At 40.7% G+C, this 26,589-nt stretch overlaps 1 protein-coding gene across 1 annotated transcript in view; it reads left to right on the plus strand.

Annotated features, from left to right (window-relative positions):
• Positions 1 to 26,287, plus strand: part of MOGAT1 (monoacylglycerol O-acyltransferase 1) — a 34,521-nt gene extending 8,234 nt beyond the window's left edge. Inside the window, exons 2-6 of the mRNA XM_020910772.2 lie at positions 4,875 to 5,053; positions 5,602 to 5,806; positions 12,225 to 12,399; positions 12,950 to 13,149; positions 21,020 to 26,287. Of these exons, the coding sequence (XP_020766431.1) occupies positions 4,875 to 5,053; positions 5,602 to 5,806; positions 12,225 to 12,399; positions 12,950 to 13,149; positions 21,020 to 21,174 (914 nt within the window). The 3' untranslated portion in view covers positions 21,175 to 26,287. The remainder of the gene's footprint in view (positions 1 to 4,874; positions 5,054 to 5,601; positions 5,807 to 12,224; positions 12,400 to 12,949; positions 13,150 to 21,019) is intronic.
• The last annotated feature ends 302 nt before the right edge of the window (positions 26,288 to 26,589 follow it).

Consider the following 26,589-nt stretch of genomic DNA (forward strand, 5'->3'; position numbering starts at 1 on the left):
AGTAGATCAGTCCTGAGTGTTCATTGGAAGGACTGATGCCGAAGCTGAAACTCCAATACTTTGGTCACCTAGTGCGAAGAGCTGACTCAATTGAAAAGACCTAAGGGTCTTGCCCTTAGGCAAAAATCTAAGGGATTCTTGCCCACAGTAGTATGTATGTGTGTGTGTATATATATATAACCATATATATATGGTCATCTGAATTAAATTCACCAATTTGGGTCCATTTTAGCTCACTGATTCCTAAAATGTCATTGTTCATGCTCACCATCTCCTATTTGACCACTGCCAATTTACTTTGATTCGTGGACCTAACATTCCAGGTTCCTGTGCAGTATTGTTCTTTATAGCATCAGACTTTACTTCCATCACCAGTTACATCCACAGCTGTGCATTGTTTCTGCTTTGGCTCAGCCTCTTCATTCTTTCTGGAGTTATTTCTCCACTCTTCTCCAGTAGCATATTGGGCACCTACCAACATAGGGAGTTCATCTTTCGGTGTCACATCTTTTTGCCTCTTCATACTGTTCATGGGGTTCTCAAGGCAAGAATGCTGAAGTGGTTTGTCATTCCCTTCTCCAGTGGACCACATTTTGTCAGAACTCTCCACCATGACCCGTCTGTCTTGGGTGGCCCTACATAGCATGGCTCATAGTTTCCCTGAGTTAGATAAGACTGTGATCCATGTGATCAGATTGGTTAGTTTTCTGTGATTGTGTCCAAATAAAAAAAAAAATAGTAGTGATGCTGCACTATGACCTGACTGACTCATTTGGAAAGACCCTGATGCTGGGAAAGATTGAAGGCAGGAAGAGAAGGGGATGACAGAGGATGAGATGATTGGATGGCATCACCAACTCAATGGACATGAGTTTGAGTCAACTCTGGGAGTTGGTGATGGACAGGGAGGCCTGGCGTGCTGCAGTCCATGGGGTCGCAAAGAGTCAGACAGACTGAGCAACTGAACAGAACTATGACCTAATCCAGGGGCCCTATTCATATTTCACCAATTGCCCCACTAATGTCCTATATAGCAAAGGAATCTACATGTATTAAATTAAATCTTTTTAGTCTCCCTTAATCTAGAAGATTTTGAGGGAGCATGTTTTAATGTTCACTCTAGTGATCTGTACTAGATTCTTGGACTTGCATGAACACTATTCCTCTTCTATCATGGATTATCTTTGTGGTTTTTAGTTTGTAGCTCTACAAATTATTTATGTTTCTTTTGTCCTTCAGCTTGTAAAGCTTTCTGAAATAGTACGAAAATGGGACTGGTTTCAACTCAATCCTTGTTATAATTTGACTTCATTAGGCAAAGAAACAGTTCCAATAATGAATTCATCTTTAACCAAGAAAAGTGTGAATCCTTATAAGTAGATACTTTTTAAAGGCAGTATGGAGCAGACCCACATATGAGGAATACTAGACTGTAAAATTCTTTGAGGGATTCCTAGATTTGTGTTTTAGCACCATCCTCATCCTAAGAAACTCTGGAAGTCAATTTTCTTAAGGCAAGAATTTTAAAAATTAGAGGAATGTTAAAATTACAGTCTTATACTTAGCAGATGGCACTGATTGATGTTTTGAAACACAATGCCTCAGGAATAAAAAGGAAAAGAATGTGATGTGCTAAAGGATTTGCTTGCCTCTGAATTCTTTTCTTTATACTATGTTAAATGGCTAAAATAAGTATAGAAATAGTTTTTATGGGGGCAAAGGAAAACTTCTTAGACATAAGTGGAAATGGTACCCATACAAGTTAAATATTTTAAATAATTTCTTAATATTGGTCCCTGGTCACTATTTAATGCAAATAAATAAACTTCCACAAGTTTTCACAATGTTTTTCTGATGAGATTTGTTCATGGTATTTTAATAAAATCATGTTAAAGATTAAAATATTCTTACATAAGTAGACATTTTGCAGTGTTTTGTTTACTTTTTTTTCCTTTAGTGGAATCATTTTATTTAATTTTTTAAAAGTTTTGATTATAAGATAATTCATGCTAGTTATTAGAAAAATTAGAAACTGTAGAAGAACTTTTAGAATAGACTAGAAAGCATTTTCTCATCCAGAGATACCTATTGTAAATGTTTTGTCATATTCCTTTCCTCTTGTTTACCTGTTTTTAAAATTTTTATCAAAATAATATATACACTGGGAAATAAATAAAAAACTGGGTTGAGCCATATGAAACTGGTATTTATAAAGGTCTCAAACAGTTAATGATGGCTGATAGCTAACATTTATTTGGGAGTTTCCTATATGCCACTTTTACCAAACCTGGGTTCAGCTGGTAAGCCAGTAATTCAAGAGACAAGTGTTAGTAGAAAGGAAAGGTGCTTTGGTAAGGAAGGCCAGCCGCCTGGGAGAAGGTGGATTCATGTCCAGAGACCAGCTCTGAAGATTGTGCTCAGCCATGACAATTTTTAAAGGGGAAAATATGAGAGGGGGAAGCATCCCAGTGAATCATCCAGGTAGGAGGTTGAGTTCTACATCATCCTCCATGAGCACAGGCTGGCTGACTCTTCAGATATTATCTTGCCTGTATGATCTGCCTGCAGTATTTGCTTGGGGGTAGAGAGCTAGTCATTTTGTTAACTGTATAATTCTTCATTTACACTTCTTTTTATCTAGGGAAAGAATCAACAGGTTAGGCAAAGCATGGTGTGCATTCAGGAGAGCCTAAGTCCGGAGTTCATTTCAATGGCTTAGTGATCTCTTTCCTGTAACTAGGTCCTTTTAAGGTTAGAAGGGAACAGAACTGGGCGAACAGGAAAGGGGCAAAACAGCTGCTCTCACCATCATTTTTCTTTTATTATTCTTATTCTCCTTATGTTTATTAAATTTTTTTTATCACACTGTGGCAGGGCAAGTGCAGGGCCCCAACCACTGGGACAAAGTTGAGAATGGATAGGAGCTGGGAGATAAAGTCAGCACGAGATAAGTGACTCAGCACAAAATAAAGAAGAAAGAGGCAATGCTACTCCTTAGAGTAATAGTAATGGCTGGCATTTGTCGAGCACTTGCTCTGTGCCAGGCTTTAAGTCTCTGTGCTCTTCCCCATTGATATATTTTTCTTTTCATAATTTTAAAAAACCAGACACACAGCATAGACATGTGGGCTTTCCAGGTGGCACTAGTGGTAAAGAAAACCCACCTGCCAATGCAGGAGACATAAGAGACACAGGTTTGATCCCTGGGTCGGGAAGATCCCCTGGAGGAGGGCATGGCAACCCACTCCAGTATTCTTGCCTGGAGAATTTCATGGACAGAGGAGCCTGGTGGACTACAGTCCATGGGGTCACAAAGAATCAGATATGGCTGAAGCAACTTTGCATGCATGCACAGCATCGACATAAAAAAATGTGTAGCTTAGCTTAATGTATTACTTAAAGGCAAATATTCTTGTCACTATTGCCCAGGTCAAGTTTTATCAGTTCCTGCTTCATCTATTTGAGTCTCCGTCATTAGGTGCACAAATAATTAGAACTGCTCTGCCGTGAAATGATGCAAGAAGTGGTAGGTGAGCTAAGGCACAGAGTTTCTTCTATTTTATTTCTATCTCTGGCAATAGAGTTCCTGAAAATGAAGTTTCTCAGTGGAATGTGCCCTTTTCATGGGCATATGATGAATAACTGCTCAATCAAGGTGAATACTTGTAGTAGGAACTCTTCTGCATCCGTCTTGTCAACGACAGTTCCTCCGCACTGGGGATGCAGTGGGGTGGTGGTGTAGGGTCATGGACTTTGAGAATGGACCTTGAATTTAGACGGGTCAGTCACTTACAATTTGTGTGTCTTGAGCAATTCACTTAATCTCCTTAAGCTGCAATTTTCACTACTATAAAAAGTACATTAGCTCAATATTATGTAATAACCTAAAAAGGAAAAGCATTTGAAAAAGAATAGACACAAGTATTGGGCTCCCTAGGTGGTGCTAGTGGCAAAGAACCTGCCTGCCAGTGTGGGAGACATAAGAGATGAGAGTTTGATCCCTGGGTTGGGAAGATCCCCTGAAGGAGGAAGTGGCAACCCACTCCAGTATTTTTGTCTGGAGAATTGCATGGACAGAGGAGCCTGGCGGGCTGTGGTCCATAGGGTTGCAAAGAGTCGGACACAACTGAAGCAGCTTAGCATGCACACACAAGCATGCAGACAAGTACACATATGACTGAATCACTTTACACCTGAAACTAATACAACATTGTTAATCAACTATATATGAAAATAAAAAGCTAAAAAATGTATCTCACTTCTAAATTATACTGTTTTGTGAAAAATTACTTTCTAGACTTTTAAAAAACAAAGAAATTGAAGCCCAGGAAAAAAAGGAACAAACAACATTAGGAATGTTCTGGCTGCGTCAATGATGTTGTGGCTATATGAGGATTAAACTTAAAAATATTTTGGTGACACCCACAATGTAGAAGTTGCCATATACTATACATCCAAGAAATGTTAAGTCATACTATACCATTGCTGTCTTGTTACACTGCCTCAGTTGAACTGAGGCTCACTTAAACATACTTTGTATATATTAGATCCTTCTACCTTGGGCCACCTGGTGCAAAGAACCAACTCACTGGAAAAGACTCTGATGCTGGGAAAGATTGAGGGCAAGAGGAGAAGGGAGCAACAGAGGATGGGATGGTTAGATAGCATCACTGACTCAGTGGACATGAGTTTGAACGAACTCTGGGAGATGGTGGAGGACAGAGGACTGGCATGCTGCAGTCCATGGGTCGCAAAGAGTTGGATACAACTTAGCGACTGAACAACAACAACGACGACACCTTGAACCAGTGATTGTAGGAACAGTGGGCAGATTCTAATGACCGCAATTCCTGAGGTCTTCCCCTTTCTTACAGCACAGGTATGCCTCGGGATTATTGTGTTCCTGATCATACGCAACTACTGGTTCCTCTACCTTCCTTACTTGACATGGCTTTACTTTGACTGGCAAACCCCGGAGCAAGGAGGCAGAAGATCCGAATGGGTCAGAAGCTGGACCATTTGGAGGTACTTTAAGGACTATTTTCCAATTCATGTGAGTAGAATTGTTTTACATAGTATGGTTTTGAGCTAAGAAAAAAATGCAAATGTGTTTTTATCACATATTTTTCAAGCTTTTCCCTTTTTAGAGGGAGAGTCCCTGCAATTCAGCCCAACTTACTAAATGGATTCTAAGCTAAATTGACAAAATTTAGAAGGCTGTGTTCGAAGGACTCAGGACACAGCTGAAAAATGTGAATACAGCTCTACCCCAGGGAGGGCTTCCCTGATGGCTCAGATGGTGAAGAAACTGTCTGCAGTGGGAGAGACTTGGGTTCATCCCTAGATCAGGCAGATCCCTTGGAGAAGGGAATGGCAAACCACTCCAGTATTCTTGCACGGATAGAGGAGCCTGGCAGGCTACAATCCATAGAGTAGCAAAAAGTCTGACATGACTGAAAGACTAACACACATTACCCCAGGAAACTAAAACAAGTCAAGCTTTCCATTTCCTCTTGAATGTAGAACTACATTCTTTTGTTTCTTATTGGAAACTAATCTGGCAACATTTTATTTTTTTATGTCAACATAAACGCACCATAGCTCATCAAAACTTGGGATTTGGATCCGAGTCACAACTACATATTTGGGTTTCACCCTCATGGAGTGCTTGTGGTTGGAGCCTTTGGAAACTTTTGTACAAATTATTCCAACTTCAAGGAGCTGTTTCCCGGCCTTACCTCCTATCTTCATGTGCTGCCATATTGGTTCCGGTGTCCATTCTTCCGGGAATATCTGATGAGTAGTGGTAAGTGAAGGCAGATCACTATTTCCACAGTGTTCTGGGGTGGCAGGACCACACAAAATGTTCTCTCTCAAACCAACCAGGTTTATGTTTTCTTAGAGTACAACTCTGTGTCCATCCCTGTGTCACACTCATATGCCCTTTTGATGGTTCTTGCTTTCCCCCACCAGACTGGAAACACTAGGAAGACAGAAAGAAAGTGAAAGTGTTAGTCGCCTAGTCGTGCCCAACTCTTTGCAACCCCATGGACTGTAGTCTGCCAGGCTCCTCTGTCCATGGGTTTCTCCAGGCAAGAATACTGGAGTGGGTTGCTATTTCCTTATTTCCTTCTCCAGGGGATCTTCCTGACCCAGGGATCAAACCTGGATCTCATGCACTGCAGACAGATTCTTTACTGTTTGACCTGCAAGACTGTATTTTTTTCCCCCATAATTCTCCAAGTGACTAGCATAGTATCTAGCATAGTACCTGGGATTTAGGAATGTCCAATAGATGTTAATTCAATGAAAGTATAAATTAATGAATGCATTTTGTGTATCCAGATGAGAAAGAAAGAATCATGCTTGGAGCAAATAAGTAATAAATGGTACATTTGGAGAGGTGCTTTGTCTGCTTTTATGAATAGTAGGAATTGAAAATGGCCTCCAATGTGTCTTGGAATAATGGCAATTTATAAACTCAACACACTGAATCTGCTGTCTTTTTCCTCCCAGATTAAGTACAACTTGGCTCAGAAATTTTACTCTGCTACTCTGAACTAGTGGAAGACTTTCAGATTAGGGAAGCCTAATTCTCCAAATTCTGAGAATAAAATTCAGTAAAAATGCTGTAAAGATCTTATATGAGTGTATCCAGAAGCCTAAGATTGTGTTAATGGGTCTTATTTCAACTTAAGAGGCTCAATTTTTTTGGTTTTCCAACTTGACCAATTTGTAACTTACAAAGAGCTTTATGTTTATGATCATTGTGTAGGTTAGTTATTATTGTCTTTGCATTTCTTGGACATAATGAAAAATGGATAATCTCTTGGGAAAATTGTAATTTCAGGATCAGAGCTTATTCAGAGATAGAATTGCTCATGGTCTTTCAGGTTTTTATCACTTCCTATTAATTTCTCCATTCTCTGTTGTCATTAGATAGCTTGTTGGAAATCACTAAACACCAAAGGGCCAGCATCCTTGCCTGGGTTTCCAGGTTCTGTTTATGAACCTTCACACATGTAACCCTGGGCTGTGTCCAACTTAGGCTGTCCCTTCATCTGGCCACTAGAGGCCGCACTACCCCCGCCACCATCTCCTGAACTAAGTGGGGGAAAAAAAAATCCCTTCTCTTTCCTCTTTTGCAGATACTGGGTTAGTTTTATAAAAGGAAGAAAGTTAAAAGGAAAAGGTTTTTTTTAATTTCAAAAAATCACAGAGGTATATCACATTATGTGTGTGTGTTAGTCACTCTGTCGTGTCCTACTGTTTGTGACCCCGTGGACTGTGGCCTGCCAGACTTCTCTGTCCATGGGATTTCCCAGGCAAGAATACTGGAGTGGATAGCCTTTCCCTTTTTCAGGGGATCCTGACCCAGGGATCAAACCCAGATCTTCTGCATTGCAGGCAAATTCTTTACCCTATGAGCCACTAGGCAAGCCCCATTTACATTATACTGTTTGCTGATTCAAAGTATAGCCACAGGCGAGTTTGGGTAGTGTATTTGGAAGCAGGTGTGGCAAATCTGTGGCAGGAGAGATGAAGGCATATCCTCTGCAAGACCATGTCAACTACAAATAACTAATGATAGGGTCTTTGTCCACGTGGTGCCACTGTTGTTTTCTAGAACTGGCATTTGAGATGAAGCTGGTCTCCTGTCACTGGCTTATGATATCATGAGATCTTCCTCATTGCTGTCACCTCCTATGTCCCAAAGCTAAATAAAAACACCCACACTTGTAACCAGGGATGTTTGGACTGTCCTTGTCTCTAAGTTTAGGGAGTTCTCATCCCTTCCTACAACTGGCTTCCTAGGACTGCCCCCGGTCAGAAGCTGCCCCTGTGCTAGGCACCTGCCTTGGTGACTGCCTCTCTGGGTGGGAAGGACAGACATCCAAGTGCCCCAGACCTCAGGTAGTAAGGAATCCATTGTTGTTTGGTCGCTAAGTTGTGTTCGACTTTTTGCGACCCTATAGACTGCAGCATGCTAGGCTCCTCTGTCCATGGAACTCTCCAGGCAAGAATATTGGAGTGGGTTGCCATTTCCCTCTCCAGGGGATCTTCCTGACCCAGAGATTGAACCCATGTCTCTGGCATTGGCAGGTGAATTCTTTACCACTGAGATTCTCTACCTTCGGAAGCTCTAAGTAGCCCACAGTGTTTCAGAAATCCTCTGCTGATGGTGTTTTACTTTTACCAAGATTTCTGTGGCTGTAAGTCTTTGCAAGTTCCACATCCATGCCATTCCTCTTGGGCCATTTTGGTGAATCAATACTCAGCGGGTGTTGACTAGAGCCCACACTGTGTTTCAAGGCTCATGTTCCTTTCTGTCTACTCATTAAAGGTGAGCAGGCAGTTGAGATCAGATCATAGCAGCCTGATCTATAATATATACACTTTAGATTTTTTTCTTGTAGGTTAGCTATGAGGAACTTGTGAGGGATTTTGAGCAAAGTAGGGACCTGATAGGATTTTGTACAGTAAGTCATGCAGGCAGCAGCTTGGAGCAGCTTGGAGATAAGTTAGAGGGAGATGAGCCTGGAGACTGTGAAGATGAAAGGGCCTATTTCAGTCATCAAGGGACAGGTGATAAGGGATCACAGTGGCTATGGTAGTGGAACTAGAGGACAAGGAATCGATATGAAAAATAGTTGATAGAGTCTACAAAACTTGGGGTTCCCAAGTGGCTCAGTGGTAGAGAATTCACCTGCTGATGCAGGAGACTCAAGAGATGCAGGTTCAATCTCTGGGTCGAGACGATACCCTGGAGGAGGAAATGGCACCCCACTCCAGGATTCTTGTCTATAAAATCCCATGGGTGGAGGAGCCTGGTGGGCTACAGTCCATGGGGTCGCAAAGAGTCAGACGTGACTGAGCACACACACAGTGCAACAAAATTTAGTGATTGATTCAGCCTCATGAGGGCAGCAATTGTATTTCATTGTCTTATCAGCATCTAGCACAGTATCTTACCTGTAGCAGATGTTCAGTAAGTGTTTTTGAATGAATGAACAAATGAATGAGTGATGAATGAACATGGTGAATGAAAAGAGGGGACTGTATATGGAAGGAACCTACATTCTGACTTGGGTGACTGGATAGATGATAGTCCCAATCGCTTTGATAAATAATATTGGGAGAGAAACAACTTTGTGGAAGAATTTCATGCACTGGGCTGGGAAGCATGGAGTCTGAGGTGTCTCTAAGCTGTTAAGGTAGAGATGTCCTTTGAGCAACAGGAGATATAGGCCTGGAGCCTCAGGAGAAAAACTCCCTGTATGTGGGTTTGGGAGAACTCAGCACACGTGGTTGGTGGTTGAATCCTTGTGGAGAGATGAGGTTAAAGACATCGGCTGCTATAAGAGAACACTGCAGACTGGATAGCTTGAACAGTAGAAATTTATTTCTCGCAGTCTGAAGGCTGGGACGATCTGATGTCTGGTGATGGCCCACGTGCTGGTTTGCAGATAGCTGTCTTGTTGTATCTTCATGTGGTGAAAGAGAGAACAAACTAGATTTGTTCTCTTCTTATCAGAACATTCATCCTGGGACTTCCCTGGTGGCCCAGTGGCTAAGACTCCATGCTCCCAGTGCAGGGGGCCTGGGTTCGATCCCTGGTCAGGGAACAAGATCCCACATGTTCTCATACCACAACTAAAAATCCTGAGTGCTGTGCCTAAATCCCTGAGCAGGTAAATTAATTAGAATATATAAATAAATAATAAAAACATTAATCCCATTCAGGAGGCCTCCACTCTTATGAACTAATTATCTCCCAAAGGCCCCACCTCTTAATACCATCCTATTAAGGGTTAGAGTTTCAACCTATGAATTTTGGAGGAATATAAACATTTAGTCCCTAAGAAACCTGAGAAACACCAACTTTTAAGCATGGTCTGAAGAAGGGAAGCCTCAGGAGGAAACTGAGAAGTGGACATAGGCAAGAGAGGATTGCCAGGTGTCTGAAAATCCAAGGGGCTCTCTTTTCAGTGGAAATGATGCCTCCAGCTCTCATTCAGGGCATGCAGAGCAGAATGGCCATGCCCTGAACTCAACGAGAGTTCACACCCCTCTGTGCCCAGGTTCTCTACCCTCTAACCCACTCTCCTCTGCTTCTTCTCTGCAGAGAGTAGCTGGTTTTTCAGAATCCTGTCCTTATTTTATATTCCCCCAGCAATAGAAATGCACGGTAAAATGAGCATGTAATTTCCTTCAAGAGATGAAGTGCTATGTCTTGATAAAGCTAGCACATTCTTTTATGACTAAAAAAACAAAAAGGATAAAATCAAGAATGGAAGGAAACAGTAAGACATTAAGAAGGGATTATCTCTGAATTATGGGTCATGAGTTGTTTGTGTTTTCTTCTTTATTCTTTTTCTTCAAGAGTTCATAGTATTTTCCTCCAAGAGTACATTGTGCTTTTAAAATCTGAAAAGGAATCTTTAAGCTTATTTTTACATGGGAAAGCCTCATATAAAGATTGAACAGTTATGTAACTTATGTCTTAAACAATTTACCAAAGTCAAACTAGACATTTTGGAACCATGCACAGATTTAGCAAATGATAGAGGTTATTTGTCAGATGTCTGAATTTTTTTTGAAACCATTTACATTATAAATCCATGCTTGAGAAATAAAAATCCATATAGAATACCTGAAAACAAATCATTGGTATACAGAAGATCAGTGCAACCTCTTGGAGGGTATATTGTTTGGTTCTGAGCAAGGATCTGCCAGGGTAATGATCAAGACTACCACATACAGCTGTGCAGGTTAGCACTGAATAACTTCAGCAGACACCTTTTACTTAAAATGCAATATGAGTGGAATCTGTAGAATTCAGCAGTACACAACTTACTCAAGCAACTGGTAGACCTAGTAATAATCAAGTGACATTTTAAAGACCTAACCTATCACCCGCCAAAATGTTAGATCTTATTAATGGAATCTATTATCGAAGATTTGGCTATGGAAAAATTATAAACCCACATAGTGCTCCAAATATAAGCCATGCAGGAAATTTTGTTTAATATTTGCTAGTGCCATAAATCCGGGGTTCCCAAATTCTGGGTCCTAATGCCTGATGACCTGAAATGGAGCAGATATAATAATACTAGAAATAAAGTGCACAATAAATGTTCAGTCGCTCAATCGTGTCCGACTCTTTGCAGCACCATGGACTGAAGCACACCAGGCCTCCCCGTCCATCACCAGCTCCCGGAATTTACTCAAACTTATGTCCATTAAGTCAGTGATGCCATCCAACCATTTCATCCTCTGTTGTCCCCTTCTCCTCCCGCCTTCATTCTTTCCCAGCATCAGGGTCTTTTCAGATGAGTCAGTTCTTCGCATCAAATGGCCAAAGTATTGGAGTTTCAGCTTTAACATCAGTCCTTCCAGTGAACACTCAGGACTGATCTCCTTTAGGATGGACAGGTTGGATCTCCTTGCAGTCCAAGGGACCCTCATGAGTCTTTTCCAACACCACAGTTCAAAAGCATCAATTTTTCTGTGTGCAGCTTTCTTTATAGTCCAACTCTCACATCCATACATAACTACTGGAAAAACCATAGCCTTGATTAGATGGACCTTTGTTGGCAAAGTAATGTCTCTGCTTTTTAACATGCTGTCCAGGTTGGTCAAAACTTTCCTTCCAAGGAGTAAGCGTCTTTTAATTTCATGGCTGCAGTCAGCATCTGCAGTGATTTTGGAGCCCAGAAAAATAAAGTCTTCCACTGTTTCCCATCTATTTGCCATGAACTGATGGGACCAGCTGCCATGATCTCAGTTTTCTGAATGTTGAGTTTTAAGCCAACTTTTTCCATCTCCTCTTTCACTTTCATCAAGAGGCTCTTTAGTTCTTCTTCACTTTCTGCCATAAGGGTGGTATCATCTGTGTATCTGAGGTTATTGATATTTCTCCCGGCAATCTTGAGTCCAGCTTGTGCTTCATCCAGCCCAGCATTTCTCATGATGTACTCTGCATATAAGTTAAATACGAAGGGTGACAATATACAGCCTTGATGTACTCCTTTTCCTATTTGGAACCAGTCTGAATGCACTTGAATCATCCCCAAACCACCCCCCATCGCCCAGCCTGTGGAAAAATTGCCTTCCATGAAACCAGTCCCTGGTGCCAAAAAGGATGCGGACTGTTGCCATAGATTCTTAAGATAAGAATGTTAAAGGGCAATTAGTTAACGCCTTTGGTTTTATTCACTAAGGGCCAGTCTCAGTTTCCAAGAAAAGTGTGTCCCACGTGTTAAGCAAAGAGGGAGGCGGAAACATCTCAGTCATTGTGCTTGGGGGCGCAGAGGAATCCCTGGATGCCCATCCTGGAAAGTTCACTCTGTTCATCCGCCAGCGGAAGGGATTTGTGAAAATTGCTTTGACCCATGGGTAAGTGGCTTTTCATTTCAGGCAACTGGGTCAGGGAAGCTAACCCATTATTAAGTGAACTCAAAGAAGTAATCTTTATGGCCCTTAAAAGCAGACCTCATCACTGACCTTCCAGTGAATACAGATGTAAATGTTTATGGGAAATAGAAGACAACCTTCCCTCTAAGATAACTCAGTGTCTTGGCATCCAGCCATTCAACTTTTCTATAAGAGCAAAACAAGCAAAATACAAAATTTCATAGGCACAGTATAGATTTCCAACCAAATGAACAAATGAACCATGGCCAAAACCATAAATGAAAAAGAAACTTCCTGGAACCTTGATTTTCTATAGAATAAAATTCCACAAATCACTAAGACAGCTGAGGTGCCTCCCCAAAGGACTTCAGAAGTAATTCAGTTTCAATACATGGAACATAAATTTAGCACTCCAAGGAGGCTTGGGGACATTAAACAATCATGAGGAATCTGTTGCAGGTCAGCTGTGCTAAATGAAATATTTAAATCCTTTTCATTGAAAATGCTGATTCTTCCTCCTTGTTATTTCCAGTGCTTATTTGGTGCCAGTGTTTTCTTTTGGCGAAAATGAACTATTTAAACAAGTTAGCAACCCCGAAGGATCATGGCTTCGAAATGTGCAAGAGAAACTACAGAAGATCATGGGATTTGCTTTGCCACTGTTCCATGCCAGAGGAATTTTTCAGTACAATTTTGGACTAATGCCCTATAGGAAACCCATTCACACTGTTGGTATGTACATCAAATACTGGAGGCTTGTTAAATTGAGAGGATTATCTTACTTTGACCAATGTTTATTGTTACTGAAGTAGCTTTGAGTAAGACCTTCCTAAAATAATTGTCCTATAGATGTTACTTGACCTTCCTTTATAGTATACCTTTTATTTATGAAATGACTATATTTTCCATTTGAATGGGAATCAACTACTTTCAAAAACATTGTTATTGCACTCCAAGTAGCATCCAATTTTACAACTAGAATTTCTAATACTCTATGATGAATCTATTTCTCTTCCAGAAGATGATAACATAGCAAGTCTTTGAATACATTACCTTAGAGTCTCTTGTGAAAATTTGTATATAATAAATGTCTTCATCACGTTTAGTTCACACAGGCATCAGTTTCTATCACAAAGCATTTTTTTCCCAATTAGGTATACTTATTTGTATTCTAATATAGGGCTTCCCAGGTGGCTGAATGGGTGAAGAATCTGCCTTCAGTGTAGGAGATGTGGGTTTAATCCCTCAGTTGGGAAGGTCTCCTGGAGGAGTGCATGGCAGCCCATTCCAGTATTCTTGCCTGGAGAATCTCAGAGGAGCCTGGCAGGCTACAGTCTAGAGAGATGCAAAGGGTCAGACACGACTAAAGCAACTAAGCACTCACTCACAGACTGATTTTCCTTTTAAAAATGGCATGTTTGGGTTGGGGGGGCATTGAGATAGGGGAGGAGGGTAAGAACCATGTTATTGAAGAACAGAGGAGGAAAATAATTGCGCCTGAGGTTGAAAAGGGGTTTGGAGAGTGGAAAAGGAGAAAGTGCTGAGTGGATTTCTAACAGCAAGATTAGCCGGACTATATACACATATGAAATGGAAGTAATGATTTCACCGTGAATGGCCTATTAAATGAAATTCAAGCATTTTTTCGATCTATTCCCTTGGAATGGGAGTTTATTGCTGTCAGTTTGTAACAGCTTTGCCTTTCACCTGCAGTCACGTGACATTTTTTAAACTGCTGTTTTTAACTCAAATGGAATATTAACAGTTGATTAATCAGTGTAATAGGAATACTGAGATAAGTTAAGCTTGCAGTTATATTTTTCAAGATAAGTGGTTCCATTTTTTGGTCATAATATTAGTTTTGATCCCTTATGTGCAGAGTATGGTCATTGGTATTTTAGGGGGATATGAGGGAAATTATATGATATGATTTTTCAGGGTCATTCTCATTGGACATAATTTATAGAGAAACTACCATGTGTGGTACACACATATACATTTTCTATGTATGTGTCACAAGTAGTATGTCATTTACATATTTTGTCTGAGTTATTACCAGTTTATCAAAGTAGAATAAACTGTTCACATAGGTTGTATTTTATTCCATAATAATAGGAGCTGATTTCAATGTCCCATCTATCATGACAACTGGGAGAGAAAAAGGACGTGAGTTTAGACTTCAAGAACAGCTGTAAAAAGTCCCAGTTCCTTGCAAGAATGTTGCTTTTTCTTTGTTTCTGCCTGGCAGAGCTCCAGGTGGCAGGGGTTTTGCTGTATTTATTCTCTGCTGTGTCCCCAGTGCTCTCAGGGTAGGAGCTCAAGACACATTTGTGAATCAACAAATTAGTCTTTAGTTAGGCCTGATTGTAATTCTCAAGTTTTCAGAAATCGAACAAGTATGTAGTAACAAAAATTTTAAATAAATTTCCCAGATGGCTCAGTGGTAAAGAACCGGCCTGCTAATGCAGGAGATGTGAGGTCGATTTCTGGGTCAGGAAGATCCCCTGGAGAAGGAAACGGCAACCCACTCCAGTATTCTTGCTTGGGAAATGCCATGAAGAGAGGAGCCTGGTGGGCTACAGTCCACAAAGAGTTGGACATGACTGAGCATACACATACACATGTTATTTTTTTTAAGATTTTTTTGATGTGGATCATTTTGAAAATCTTTATTGACTTTGTTCAAATATTGCTTCCGTTTCTATGTTTTTGGTTTTTTGGTCGTGAGGCTTGTGGGATCTTAGCTTCCTGACCAGGGATCAAATTCTCACCCCCTACACTGGAAGGCAAAGCCTTAACCACTGGACCACCAGGAAAGTCCCTCAATTTACTAATAAGTTCAAGCTGTAGAGCCAGTACCGGTAATGTGATGGAAAGTTGTTTGGGCAAGGAAGTAAAATACAAGGGAAACTTGCTATTTAAAAGAGGAAATTTCATGTGTTGTAGTAGGTGTTGGTTTTAAGTTTTAAAATTTCATGTTGAAAAATTTCAAATGCTCAGAAAAGTCTCTTGAGTAGTAAAATGAACTCCTATGTTCCTTTTTCCTAGACTCACCACTTGTTAACACTTTTGCTACAGTTTTTTTCTCTCTCTAATAATATCACAAATACACTTCATACTATTGTTATCACTGAACTATATAAGTAAGTGCAGACAACATGACCATTTGTTCCTCATTACTTTTATGTATCTCTCTTAAGAACAAGATTATTCTCTTTCATAGTATCAGTAGGATACAGGAATTTAACATCAATTAAATGCTATTAACTGTGTACACTCCATATTCAAATTTCATCAGTTGCCACAATCACTTTCTTTTTAGTTGTGGGTTTTGGTGAAGGGCAGTATTTTCTCCCAAAGCAGGATCATACATTGCATTTAATTTTCACATTTCATTAGTTTACTTTAAACTGGATTAGTTTTTAAAATTTTCTTTGTCTTTATGGCATGAGCAGTTTTTCTTTGTCTTTATGGCATGAGCATGATTGACTCAATGATGTCTATGACTTATTCTCAAATGGTTCTACAAAAACAAAAATAATAATACACGTGTATATCTATATATATACTGTGTATGTGTGTGCGCAAAATGTTTGAAATTGGTGAGTCTAGAGGAAGTGCATGCAAGTGCTTATTATATTATTTTTTCTATAGGTTTGAATTTTTTTTTTTATATTCCCTTTAGGAAAGGGAATGTACCTTATTTAAATAAAACTGATCTGGATCCCACTTGAGGACAAAACTAGTCCATTTTGTTTCAATTAGTTATTCTACCCTGAGGGATAAAACGGCTAAGGGATTTTTCTGAAATATTGGGTTGGCCAAAAAGTTCTTTAAGATTTTCCATAATATTGTACTGAAAAATCTGAACAAACTTTTTGGCCAACCCAATAGAAAGAAAAGAGGAACCTAATTTAAATTTTAATTATAAAGTAGGGATTGTTGCTGTGCTCAGTCATTCCGTCGTGTCTGACTCTTTGCAACCCCATGGACTGTAGCCCACCAGGCTCCTCTGTCCATGGAATTTTCCAGCAAGAATACTAGAGTGGGTTGCCATTTCCTCCTCCAGGGGATCTTCCTGACCCAGAAATCAAACCTGCATCTCTTGCTTCTCTTGCATTGGAAAGTAGATTCTTTACCACTGTGCCACCTAAGAGGTAGTAATAAGGGGATTGGCATGGTGCCCCGTACAACATATTAAGTGCTCAGTAAATGTTCATGAGTGTGTATGTTTATGTATGTGTGTATGTGCATATGTATGCATACCCACACACACACGCCTACATTGGGCATGCGACTCCATTGTAAGCCAGACATTGTACTTGAACCCAGGTTTTGAGTCTTCCCAACCCCACTCTGGCCAGCTCTCTGCCTGGTCTCTCTCTCTAGTGTATGGCTATGTAGCATCTAAAGAAAAAGGAATTCCTCCGTGAGACCATTAGAGAGAGAAACTCGGCAGAATTTTCATAATCACAGAAAAATAGAACAAAGACTCCTTATTGTAAAAGATCTACTCTTTGCCTCAATGAGAAGAAAATAATGGACAGCTCTTTTCCAGTTGAAAATACAACTCATGAAGCTGCTCATTCTTCATCTGGGGAAATACAGAACAATATCACAGAAAATTAGAGCAAGACTGCTACATAAGGCAATAAAGACATAACTAATCCTGAACTGCTGGATGGAATTGGAAAGTGTAGGAGCATGCCAGCTATAAAAAGCACCAAAACACAAATGAGAGCTGATTCCCACCTCTGCCACAAGTAGACTTTAGCTGATTTTTTCCAGGGCAATGATTTCTACCTCCAGAATAAACTGATACAACTGGTTTTTCCTTTGTGTTATAAAGAAGAAGTCATGTAGCAGTCTGCAACTAACCCAGTCTCATGTTGAAACAGCTTTCTTCTCCTTACTAGTAAAAATCTCCTTTTTCCGGAAAGAGGGAATTCTGATCTTCTAGGGCTCCGAAGGTGCTTCTCAGATTTGCAGGTTTTTCTTTTGTTACCTCTGTTTTTATCCCTAAAAAGTAATTAGAAAAGTTTCTTACTCTCCAATCCAATTTTGGGTTAGTTTAGTAATGAGGGGCAAAAGTGTTGGGTTTAAATCTTAATTCCCTTTGGTTTCTGTTTGTTTGTTTCTGTGTATGTGTGTATGAAGTTAGCATCTCACTTTCTGTACAGGTTAAATAAGAAAAAAACAATCACAGTTTGAAGGGAAAAGTCTTATGGTAAATTCAATGTACGTGGGCATGTTTGAGCTCTTTGAAATATAATAAAACTGTTAGTAGGAAAAGAACAGGATTGAAATGAACTCTAGGCTAGCTCATAGGAAACAGGACTCAATAATTCAGAATTCAGAAGTCCTAATTGAAGTTAAGTGCTTCTCAAGTGACTCAGTGGTAAAGAATCTGCCTGCCAATGCAAGAAACATGGGTTCGATCCTTGGGTTGGAAGATCCTCTGGAGAAGGAAATGGCAACCCATTCCAGTATTTTTGCCTGGGAAATCCCATAGACAGAGGAGCCTGGTAGGCTACAGCCCATGGAATCACAAAAAGCGTCTGACACAACTTAGAGACTGAACAACAACAATATGAGTAATCCAGGAACAAAATAAAAAACTTCATCTTCTCAGACCACTTAGACCCTGTATCACTATAAATCCCCCCTCCCACCCAGAATAGTTGCATTTAATCTCTCTCCATGATAACTTCACAAGAAAACAAACCCATTTCTATGAAACCACAAATTTGCTAGTAGATTTACAGGTAGATTTCTCACTATGCATGTAGATTTCTATTTTGGGGGGAGGGAGGTCAAACAACAACAAAGATTAGAGCTAGAAATGTGTGTGTGCTTAGTTATCCAGTCATGTCCAACTCTTTGCCTTCTTATGGACTAGAACCTGCCAGGCTCCTCTGTCCATGGGGTTCTCCAGGCAAGAATACTGGAGTGGGTAGCCATTCCCTTCTCCAGGCTATCTCCCTGACCCAGGGGTTGAACCTGGACCTCCTGCACTGCAGGCAGATTCTTTACTGTCTGGGCCATGAAGGAAGCCTTACAGCTAGAAGGAAGCCTCAAGGTCACCTATTGTTTTATCCTATTGTTGTTGTTCAGTCACTAAGTCATGTCTGACTCTTTGCAACTCCACGGACTGCAGCATGCCAGTTTTCCCTGTCCTTCACTATCTCCTGGAGCTTGCTCAAACTTATGTCCCCTGAGTCAGTGATGCCATCCAACCATCTCATCCTCTGTCCCTCCCCTTCTCCTCCTGCCCTCAATCTTTCTCAGCGTCAGGGTCTTTTCCAGTGAGTCGGTTCTTCACATCAAGTGGCCAGAGTATTGGAGCGTCAGCTCCAGCATCAGTCCTTCCAATGAATATTCAGGGTTGATTTCCTTTAGGACTGACTGGTTTGATCTCTTTGCTATCTAAGGGACTCTCAAGAGGCTTTTCTAGCACCACATTCAAAAGCATCAATCCTTTGGCACTCAGCCTTTATGGTCAACTCTCATCCATACATGACTGCTGGAAAAACCATAGCTTTGACTAGATGACGTTTATCCTATACATGTGAAAATTAAGGTCAGAGAGGAAGTTACTTACTAGCTGGGTGTACCTGCTGGGGAGTTAGCCCTGGATGTGGTCTAGCCTGGTGCCTCTTGTGCAACACCAGCTCCTGTTTCCGTCCATTTTCAGCCTCTCCTAGTCTGTATTTCAACCAATAGGAGTTCCCTGGTGGCCCATGGGTTAGGACTTGGTGCTTTCACTGCCCTGGACCTGGGTTCAGTTCCTGGTTGGGGATCTAAGATCTCACAAATCATGTGGGGGGGGGGGGGGGAGCAACCACAACTGACGGTGATACTGTTATGTTGAATCATAAAGGACTGCTGCCTACTATATATGTTTGACATCCAAGCTTTCGAGGAAAACTCTACATGAGCTTCTTGAGGCTATATCTAGTTAAAAATATAGGAATTTGAGAATACTAATGTTGCAGTGAGGATACACACACACACACACACACACACACACACACACAGGATGGATAGATTATATATAACCTTGTATATAAATATAGATATAGATCTTAATGCATGATGCATTATGATACACACGTGTGTGTGTCTGTATCACTCCCTTCCTTGTGCTCCCTAACCTCCCACACTATTTTACACTTCTTTCTGCTGTTATTTATCACATCTTCTTTCTCTGGTTTCTCTTTAACTAATCCTGCTTTGTTACTGACATGGATTGAGCCTTGGAGGTAGCATGGGGAGACTCCACGTGGGCAAAGGAAGCCCTACGAGTGCCATTCTGTTACTACAGCCCCACTTGACCTCAGGCGGAAGCCGATCAAAAATAATAAGAAGTTTGCTGCTCAGCGATTGGCGTTGACCATCCTGTACATTCGCATCTCTTGGCATTAGTAGCATCATCAGGCCAGCAGAGGGCGCAATGCACAGCAGCGAGGACTGAAGAGCAGGCGGGAGAGCCACGTGTATCTAGTCTTTAAAAATCTGAGACAAGGGAGGTAAAAGTTATTTATTATATAAATGCTAGGTCTTAAAACTTTAGTCCCTTTTTTAATTATACAGGTAATACTAGTGCCTTCTCATTGTAGAAAATTGACACAATACAGATAAAATATAAGTCCCCCAGCTCTCCCTTCTTCCCTCCATGTAAGGGCTATCAGTGTCTCTTGGCTGACTTTCTTAGTAGACTAAAAGCTTATAATGCACCTAGATATAGAACATTTTCAATAAATACAATTATGCTATATTATTTTACAACTTTCCCCTGCCTACTGCATTTTAGACTTTTGCATATGTGTGAACACACATATATATTTCATTTTTTACATTGAGATATATAAACAGACTAGTTTCAAGTGTTGGTTTGACATTTGTATGTATTGTAAAAGGATCACCACAGTAAATCTATTTAATATCAGTCACCATACATGGTTTCCAAAATATTATTTCAGTTTTCAAAAACAAATTGCTGCCTAGAATTCCATTGAATGAATGGTCTGTGATTTGTTTAATGATTTTCTGTATGAAGATTTTTTGGTTGGTTTTGTTTTCTGCCATTACACACAGTGGAACCCTTGTGATTAGATGTGTTTTCTAGTCCAGATACTCGGCAGTGGAGATGTATATTCTTTTCATTTAATAGGATGATGTTACAAAGAGCCAGATGAGAGGGTTGATGGCTCATGAGGCAAGACTTCCCCGGGGCAGTGATAATAGAGCAGTGTGGTCTGGCTGTCAGCTGCACCAGAGGGAGAGAGCTGGTGACGTGCACACACAGCCGTGTGCTCGTACCCCACAGCTGCAGCCAGCACAGTAGTTTATTTGACTCCAAGTCAAAACCACCAGTGGCCTGAGAATCCAGCATGTGCGGAGAAGGAAGGCTCTTTATTTGTCACCAGAAGAGGTGGTGTGACCACTGCAGGCAGCCAGTAAAATGAAGAAGGGATGGGAGCGGGCAGGCCTGACAGCTTCTGATTGGAAGGCCTTTCTAGGGCTGTCCATTAGAGGTGGTAGTCCGTGGTGGAGTGCTTTTTGGTTTCTTACTTAATGATGCATTCTTTGTTTTTTGCAGTTGGCCGCCCAATCCCTGTTCATCAGACCCTGCACCCAACCTCAGAGCAGATTGAGGAGTTGCATCAGACCTACATGGAGGAGCTGAGAAAATTATTTGAAGAACACAAAGGGAAGTATGGTATTCCAGAAAATGAAGCTCTCATTTTTAGATAACTGTTGTCTTAGAAGACATGCAAGAGAGCGAGAGAACATCCCATTGAAAGAAAAGATATTCTACATAAATTTTTTTCTTTGACAATGGAATCAAATTTGCAACTGTAAAATATTATGTATGGTGACAGATGTTGATGTTTATCTGTGGTAATTAAAAATCCAGTGGGTGACTATAGGGTGAGGCTGGAGGTGATGAATAAGCCTTTTAAGTGTCTTTAAGTAGGAAGGTAAAAATTGTTTTACAAGTTAAGAAAAGGTTTAGAATTATTCATGTGCTTAAAAACAATGACAGCTTTAAAAGATAATTAGACCCTTTTACTGAATATCGCAATAATTTAATGTGGTGTTTTCACTGAGTATGACAGTTGTTGTTCAGCACAGCTGGGACGTTTACGAGACAAGTGTGTAAAATAATTTCCTGTATAGAGCTGGAGGTGATCATTTTTTTTTTTCCTGCTTGAATAGACCATTTGTTAGTGAATAATGTTAATTTTAAGACTTAGATCATTTGATCCTTTAGGTCATATCCATATCAACCAACATGTTTTTATGTAACACGGCAGAATTCTTATGCCGTTTTGGAAATAAGATGAATCCACCATATGGAAATCCATGTGGATGAGAGCATTTCTTCTCTTTTCTCATCGTGCTCAGAAATATTCATCATTGTCATTTGCTTAGAAATATGTTCATTTGCTACAGATAAGGAGGTCTTTTGGAAAACATGCTTTTGATGAGTTTTAAGACTTTGAAGGGCTCCCCTAATGTCTCAGATGGTAAAGAATCTGCCTGCAATGCTGGAAACCTAGGTTTGATCCCTGGGTCAGGCAGATCCCCTGGAAAAGGGAATGGCAACCCACTCCAGTACTCTTGCCTGGAGAATCCCATAAACAGAGGAGCCTTGTGGGTTACACTCCATGGGGTGGCAAAGAGTCAGACAAAACTGAGTAACTAACACACACACAAGATAATGAAATTCCAAAAGGTTTTCATGGTAATACAGGGGCTTTAATTTTCTCCCCTTATGGCCTCTTCAAGTAAGACAAGCTCTGAAAGAAAGCATCTTTTCTGGTGAGATGTGACCAGTTCACAGTTGACTTGGGTTGGATGATTCTCCCTAAAACAAAATGTCAAGTCCAAGAGTGGGAACTTTTCTGTTCATGGATGTCTCCTATGGGCCTGAGTCAACTTATGACACTTGGTGCACATAAAATAAATGCTTGTTTAATGGATGTATTTCTAGGTGAACACACAAACAAACTTTGCCATAATGTGAAGAATTTTTAAAACAGCAGGTCCTGGGCAAGAGCCTAGATTGAGTTTAGCAACAGCAAAGACAATCATTCTGGGTAATGGCCGGAGTAGAAGACCATTTCATACAGGGAAAAGGGAACCTTCTCAATTGTTCTATGGAAGACTTTTAGGCCGGCATCCCTTTGGCTTCATATGGTTGGGCTGTCCAGGAGTCCACTGACCCATGGTCTTAAAATTAGATCAGTTTCTTTGTCAAAACTGGGAATAAGACACATCCTACTTTGTCCTCTCTCTCTCTTTTTTTTTTTGGCCGCACTTCATGGTTTGTGGAATCTTAGTTCCCCTGACCAGGGATCAAACCCAGGCCTCAGCAGTGGAAGGAGAGTAGAGTCTCAACCACTGGACTGCCAGGGAATTCCCAGGACACATCCTGTTTTAATAGATGCAGATAATTTGACTATAAATTCTTTTTTGTATTACTCAATACCAAACAAATGTAAAAGGAGAAGCATTTACATGAAACTACACAACTACACTCTAGCTGTCTCCCAGGTGGCTCAGTGGTGAAGAATCTGCCTGCCAAGCAGGAGATATAGGTTCGATCCCTGGGTTGGGAAGATCCCCTGGAGAAGGAAATGGCAACCCTTTCCAATATTCTTGCCTGGGAAACCTCATGGACAGAAGAGCCTGGCGGGCTATAGTCCATGGGGTTGCAAAGAGTTAGATACGACTTAGTGACCAAACAACACTGTGGCTGATCAGGGGAGAGTTTTTGTGAGCAAATTGGTGAGCCCCAAATAACCACAATAACCAAAGCTTTTAAGTATAAAACCCATGAACTTCCTTCCTTTGGAAAAGTTTATGTAAATCTCATGACACAGTCCTTTGCAATTTCACCATGGTATGAATTTTAATCTCACAGTAGTGAGGGACCCGGCTGACCACCAGCTTCCACTGGATTGTCTAATGAGCAGTTCAAGCCCATCTGTAGTAAGCAGAAGCCCTGAAAAATGGGAAGAGTCCTGCTCTGATTAATTTATCTAGAATTTTGTTCTTTAAAAAATCTAGACATCAGTCTCTTTAATTTTAGCACACATAAAATCTTATTTTTAGGTGTGTGTTAGGGAATTTATCTCTTCCTTTCTTAGGGTCTCCAGAGGTCTTAATTCAGCCAGGCTAGAAGTCCTTTCTTAAACTCAAAGCATAGTTTTAAGTCCCATATAGTCCTATAGATGGGAGGGGAATATTTTGATAGGAATTTTTGCTACAACACAATGTGAGCAATATATTGTATTCATTAGTATGATTTGATGGAGATCTCTTCAATTTTAGAAGTTCTGATCTAATGTGTAGTTGCCCATGAAATTTAAATAGCAAAACAACAACAAAAATAACCCCAGGACACCGGAAGGGTGATTGCCTTAAGAAAATGGGCATTTATGCTGTTTGATCTGGACATTTCTTTCTCCCGCTTCCTTTGCACACCACATACAGGGTCAGTCGTTTCCTTTGTCCTGCAGCTAGAAGTATTGAAATTGTCTATACGCAGCTAGGTCTGTTACACTCACTGAAGGCTGCAGCTTTGGAGCTTATGAAAGCCAGCCAGCTTTGCTCTGTCTCAAGGGGAACCAGGGCGAGCGATGCTCCATGATTTACGCAAACCCTTCACCATGACTGTGAAAACAAAGTCTCTATAAATCACTGATGATGAGTGATCCTTTACTGTGTATGTAGGGTTAAGAGTAAAATCCCTACTTCCAGTAGAAGTTCCATTTCTGTCATGGGACACACAGAAGATGGAGTCTAGATTCAGTGTCCTTACTTTTGCAACTTTGCATCTCTTCTGAACTACCTCACTGGTGCAGATTGCCAAATTTGTGATAATCAGAAAACACGTTTGGGGCATAAATTATGTCTTCTTTTCCTCTGAAACAAGAGACTGTGTTAATGGGATCTGTCAGTTTTTCCCCCAGTAGCCCAAGGTTGCTAGTTCTCATGTTTGCTTGTTTTTTAAATTAACTGATAGAATGTCTATTTGTGCAGCTAGGAAGAGTTCCTTCTAGTAGAATTTGTATATCTTTTTAAAGGAGAAAAACAAGGCAATCGTCAGCATAACCACGGAGTTGCTCCTGTTTCTCTGGGATAGCAAATGCAGAAGCAATTCTTTATATTTAAAATAAGGGATTTCTCTCATGACTCGTATTTTCATTATTTTAATTAATCTTTCCCAAATGCCATCAGCTCAGTGCCTTAATGTATTATATGAGAAGAAGAAGGTTATCTCGATCCACAGATAGGTTTTCCTAGGTGAGGATTTCCTAGGTGGTGGAATCTCTGTGTTGTGTATATTTTGATCCTGGCCCCAAGAGAGCAGGCTGCTGCTGTTTCTGCATGGATGGTTGAGGCACTGACCTGGAAGTTCGATGGACGGGGCCCTGGGAGCCAAGTATTGGAGCCAGAAGGGGCTGCAGCGTCTGTCACTGTCTCTTGCTGCAGATGGAGCAGTTGAACCCCAGTGAGAATGAACACAGACTGGAATTGACTCCATGTTCTAGTCTGAACAGGAGGTACCTCCATCCCGTGACTGTTGATTAGTAAACCCAAGAATCCTCCTATAAAGCAAAAGTGTCCAAGAAAGTAGAGGATTAAAAATACACTTAAGGCAAGGGATTAACAACTTGGCAGCAAGCTCTGTCTTGTTGGGATGGAGAACATTTTTCTTTCTTGAGGCTGGTACACCGCGTTGTTGATTTTTCCCTTTTGCAAGAGTTATTTTGGTGATGGTCTGGGCAAAGTCCAAGTTTCCAACAATGAGCTTGGCCCCTGGAGCCACATGTATCGGAGCTGTAGGATGGGGCAAGGTGTCTCGGACCCAGGGTGAGTGACGGACCCTGCAAAGATCTTCCCTCTCAGCCGTGTTGTGATTGTTAATGCAGCCAAAGCAAGCTCATTACTCAGAGGTGCAAACAGGGCTTCTGTCACCTCATGGTCAGCTCCAAGCCCCGAGTCCATTCTGGCTCTGGCCTCATCCGGCTGGGCTGTCTCAGCTGCTTTTTTTTTTTTTTTTTAATAGCTCTTAAATTCTGGTTAAGAATTATCTTAGGCTCTATTGAGAGTAAAGATAAATTTGACTTTCCTTGTATTCCCAAGGGTTTGCATGATTCTCTCTTGTTCCATTTGCAGACCAACTTGTAGCTTCAGGTCTTTTTGATTGGATTTCAAACCCTCATTTACTGAGGTGCAGTCATGTCGAGACAACCAGAGAAAATAACTATCCCACTCTTTTTTACTCTCCAGGCTTCCATGTTCATATCACCCTTTAGTCTCTGGCCTTCCACTAATTGACTAAGTGACTTGGGATCATTGAGTTCCTGTGTAAATAGAGTTAGGAGTGAATGGTCTCCAAGGTTTCTGCTGGCTCTATCTCTGTGGTCCCTCCCCGGCCATTTTTCTGTCTTCATGATGACATTTAGTTGGACATGCAGATTTACCTACTGACTTTTCCTGTACTTTCCTCATTTGATTGTGTTCCCCCAAGACATGTGGTGAGTTCAAACAATTGTCTCACTTTCCTGGTATTTATAAAACACACAGAGTGCTACCAAAATTTCTCCAGCATTGCAGTGACTTTTACTCATGGTGTTTCTTAAGAAATAATTTAAGTCTCTAAGTAAAAACCTGAGAAATATCTCTGAGACTGCCTCCTCTCTATCATTCAATACTAAGGAGTAACCATTTATTACATGTTAAATCTTATAGGAGATGATGAATTTTTATATTTTCTATGTTGGACATGTGGCTGTGTGCTTTTTAAAAGTTGTTTGTAAAGTTTTGCTCAATAAATGTGTTTCATGCCCAAGTTGTAGTTGTGTGAGTGTGATGTTTCACCTGGATGGATTGGTTTTCCTTTGTTCACACCTCGACAAGGCTAAATTAACCTGACCTTGAGGCTGAATATAAGCAGGATAATTGTTAACACAACCGTGAACATTGCAAAGTCTCCTACTGAAGAGTCATTCCTTCAAGTTCACTTGGGATTAAAAAAAAAAGGAACTTCCCTGGTGGTCCAGTGGTTAAGACTCTGCATTTCTACTGCAGGGCCCATGGATTTGATCCCTGGAGGGCTTCCCCGGTGGCTCAGATGGTGAAGAATCTGCCTGC

The sequence above is a fragment of the Odocoileus virginianus genome, chromosome 30 (assembly GCF_023699985.2).
Source record: "Odocoileus virginianus isolate 20LAN1187 ecotype Illinois chromosome 30, Ovbor_1.2, whole genome shotgun sequence".
NCBI classification, from domain to species: domain Eukaryota; kingdom Metazoa; phylum Chordata; class Mammalia; order Artiodactyla; family Cervidae; genus Odocoileus; species Odocoileus virginianus.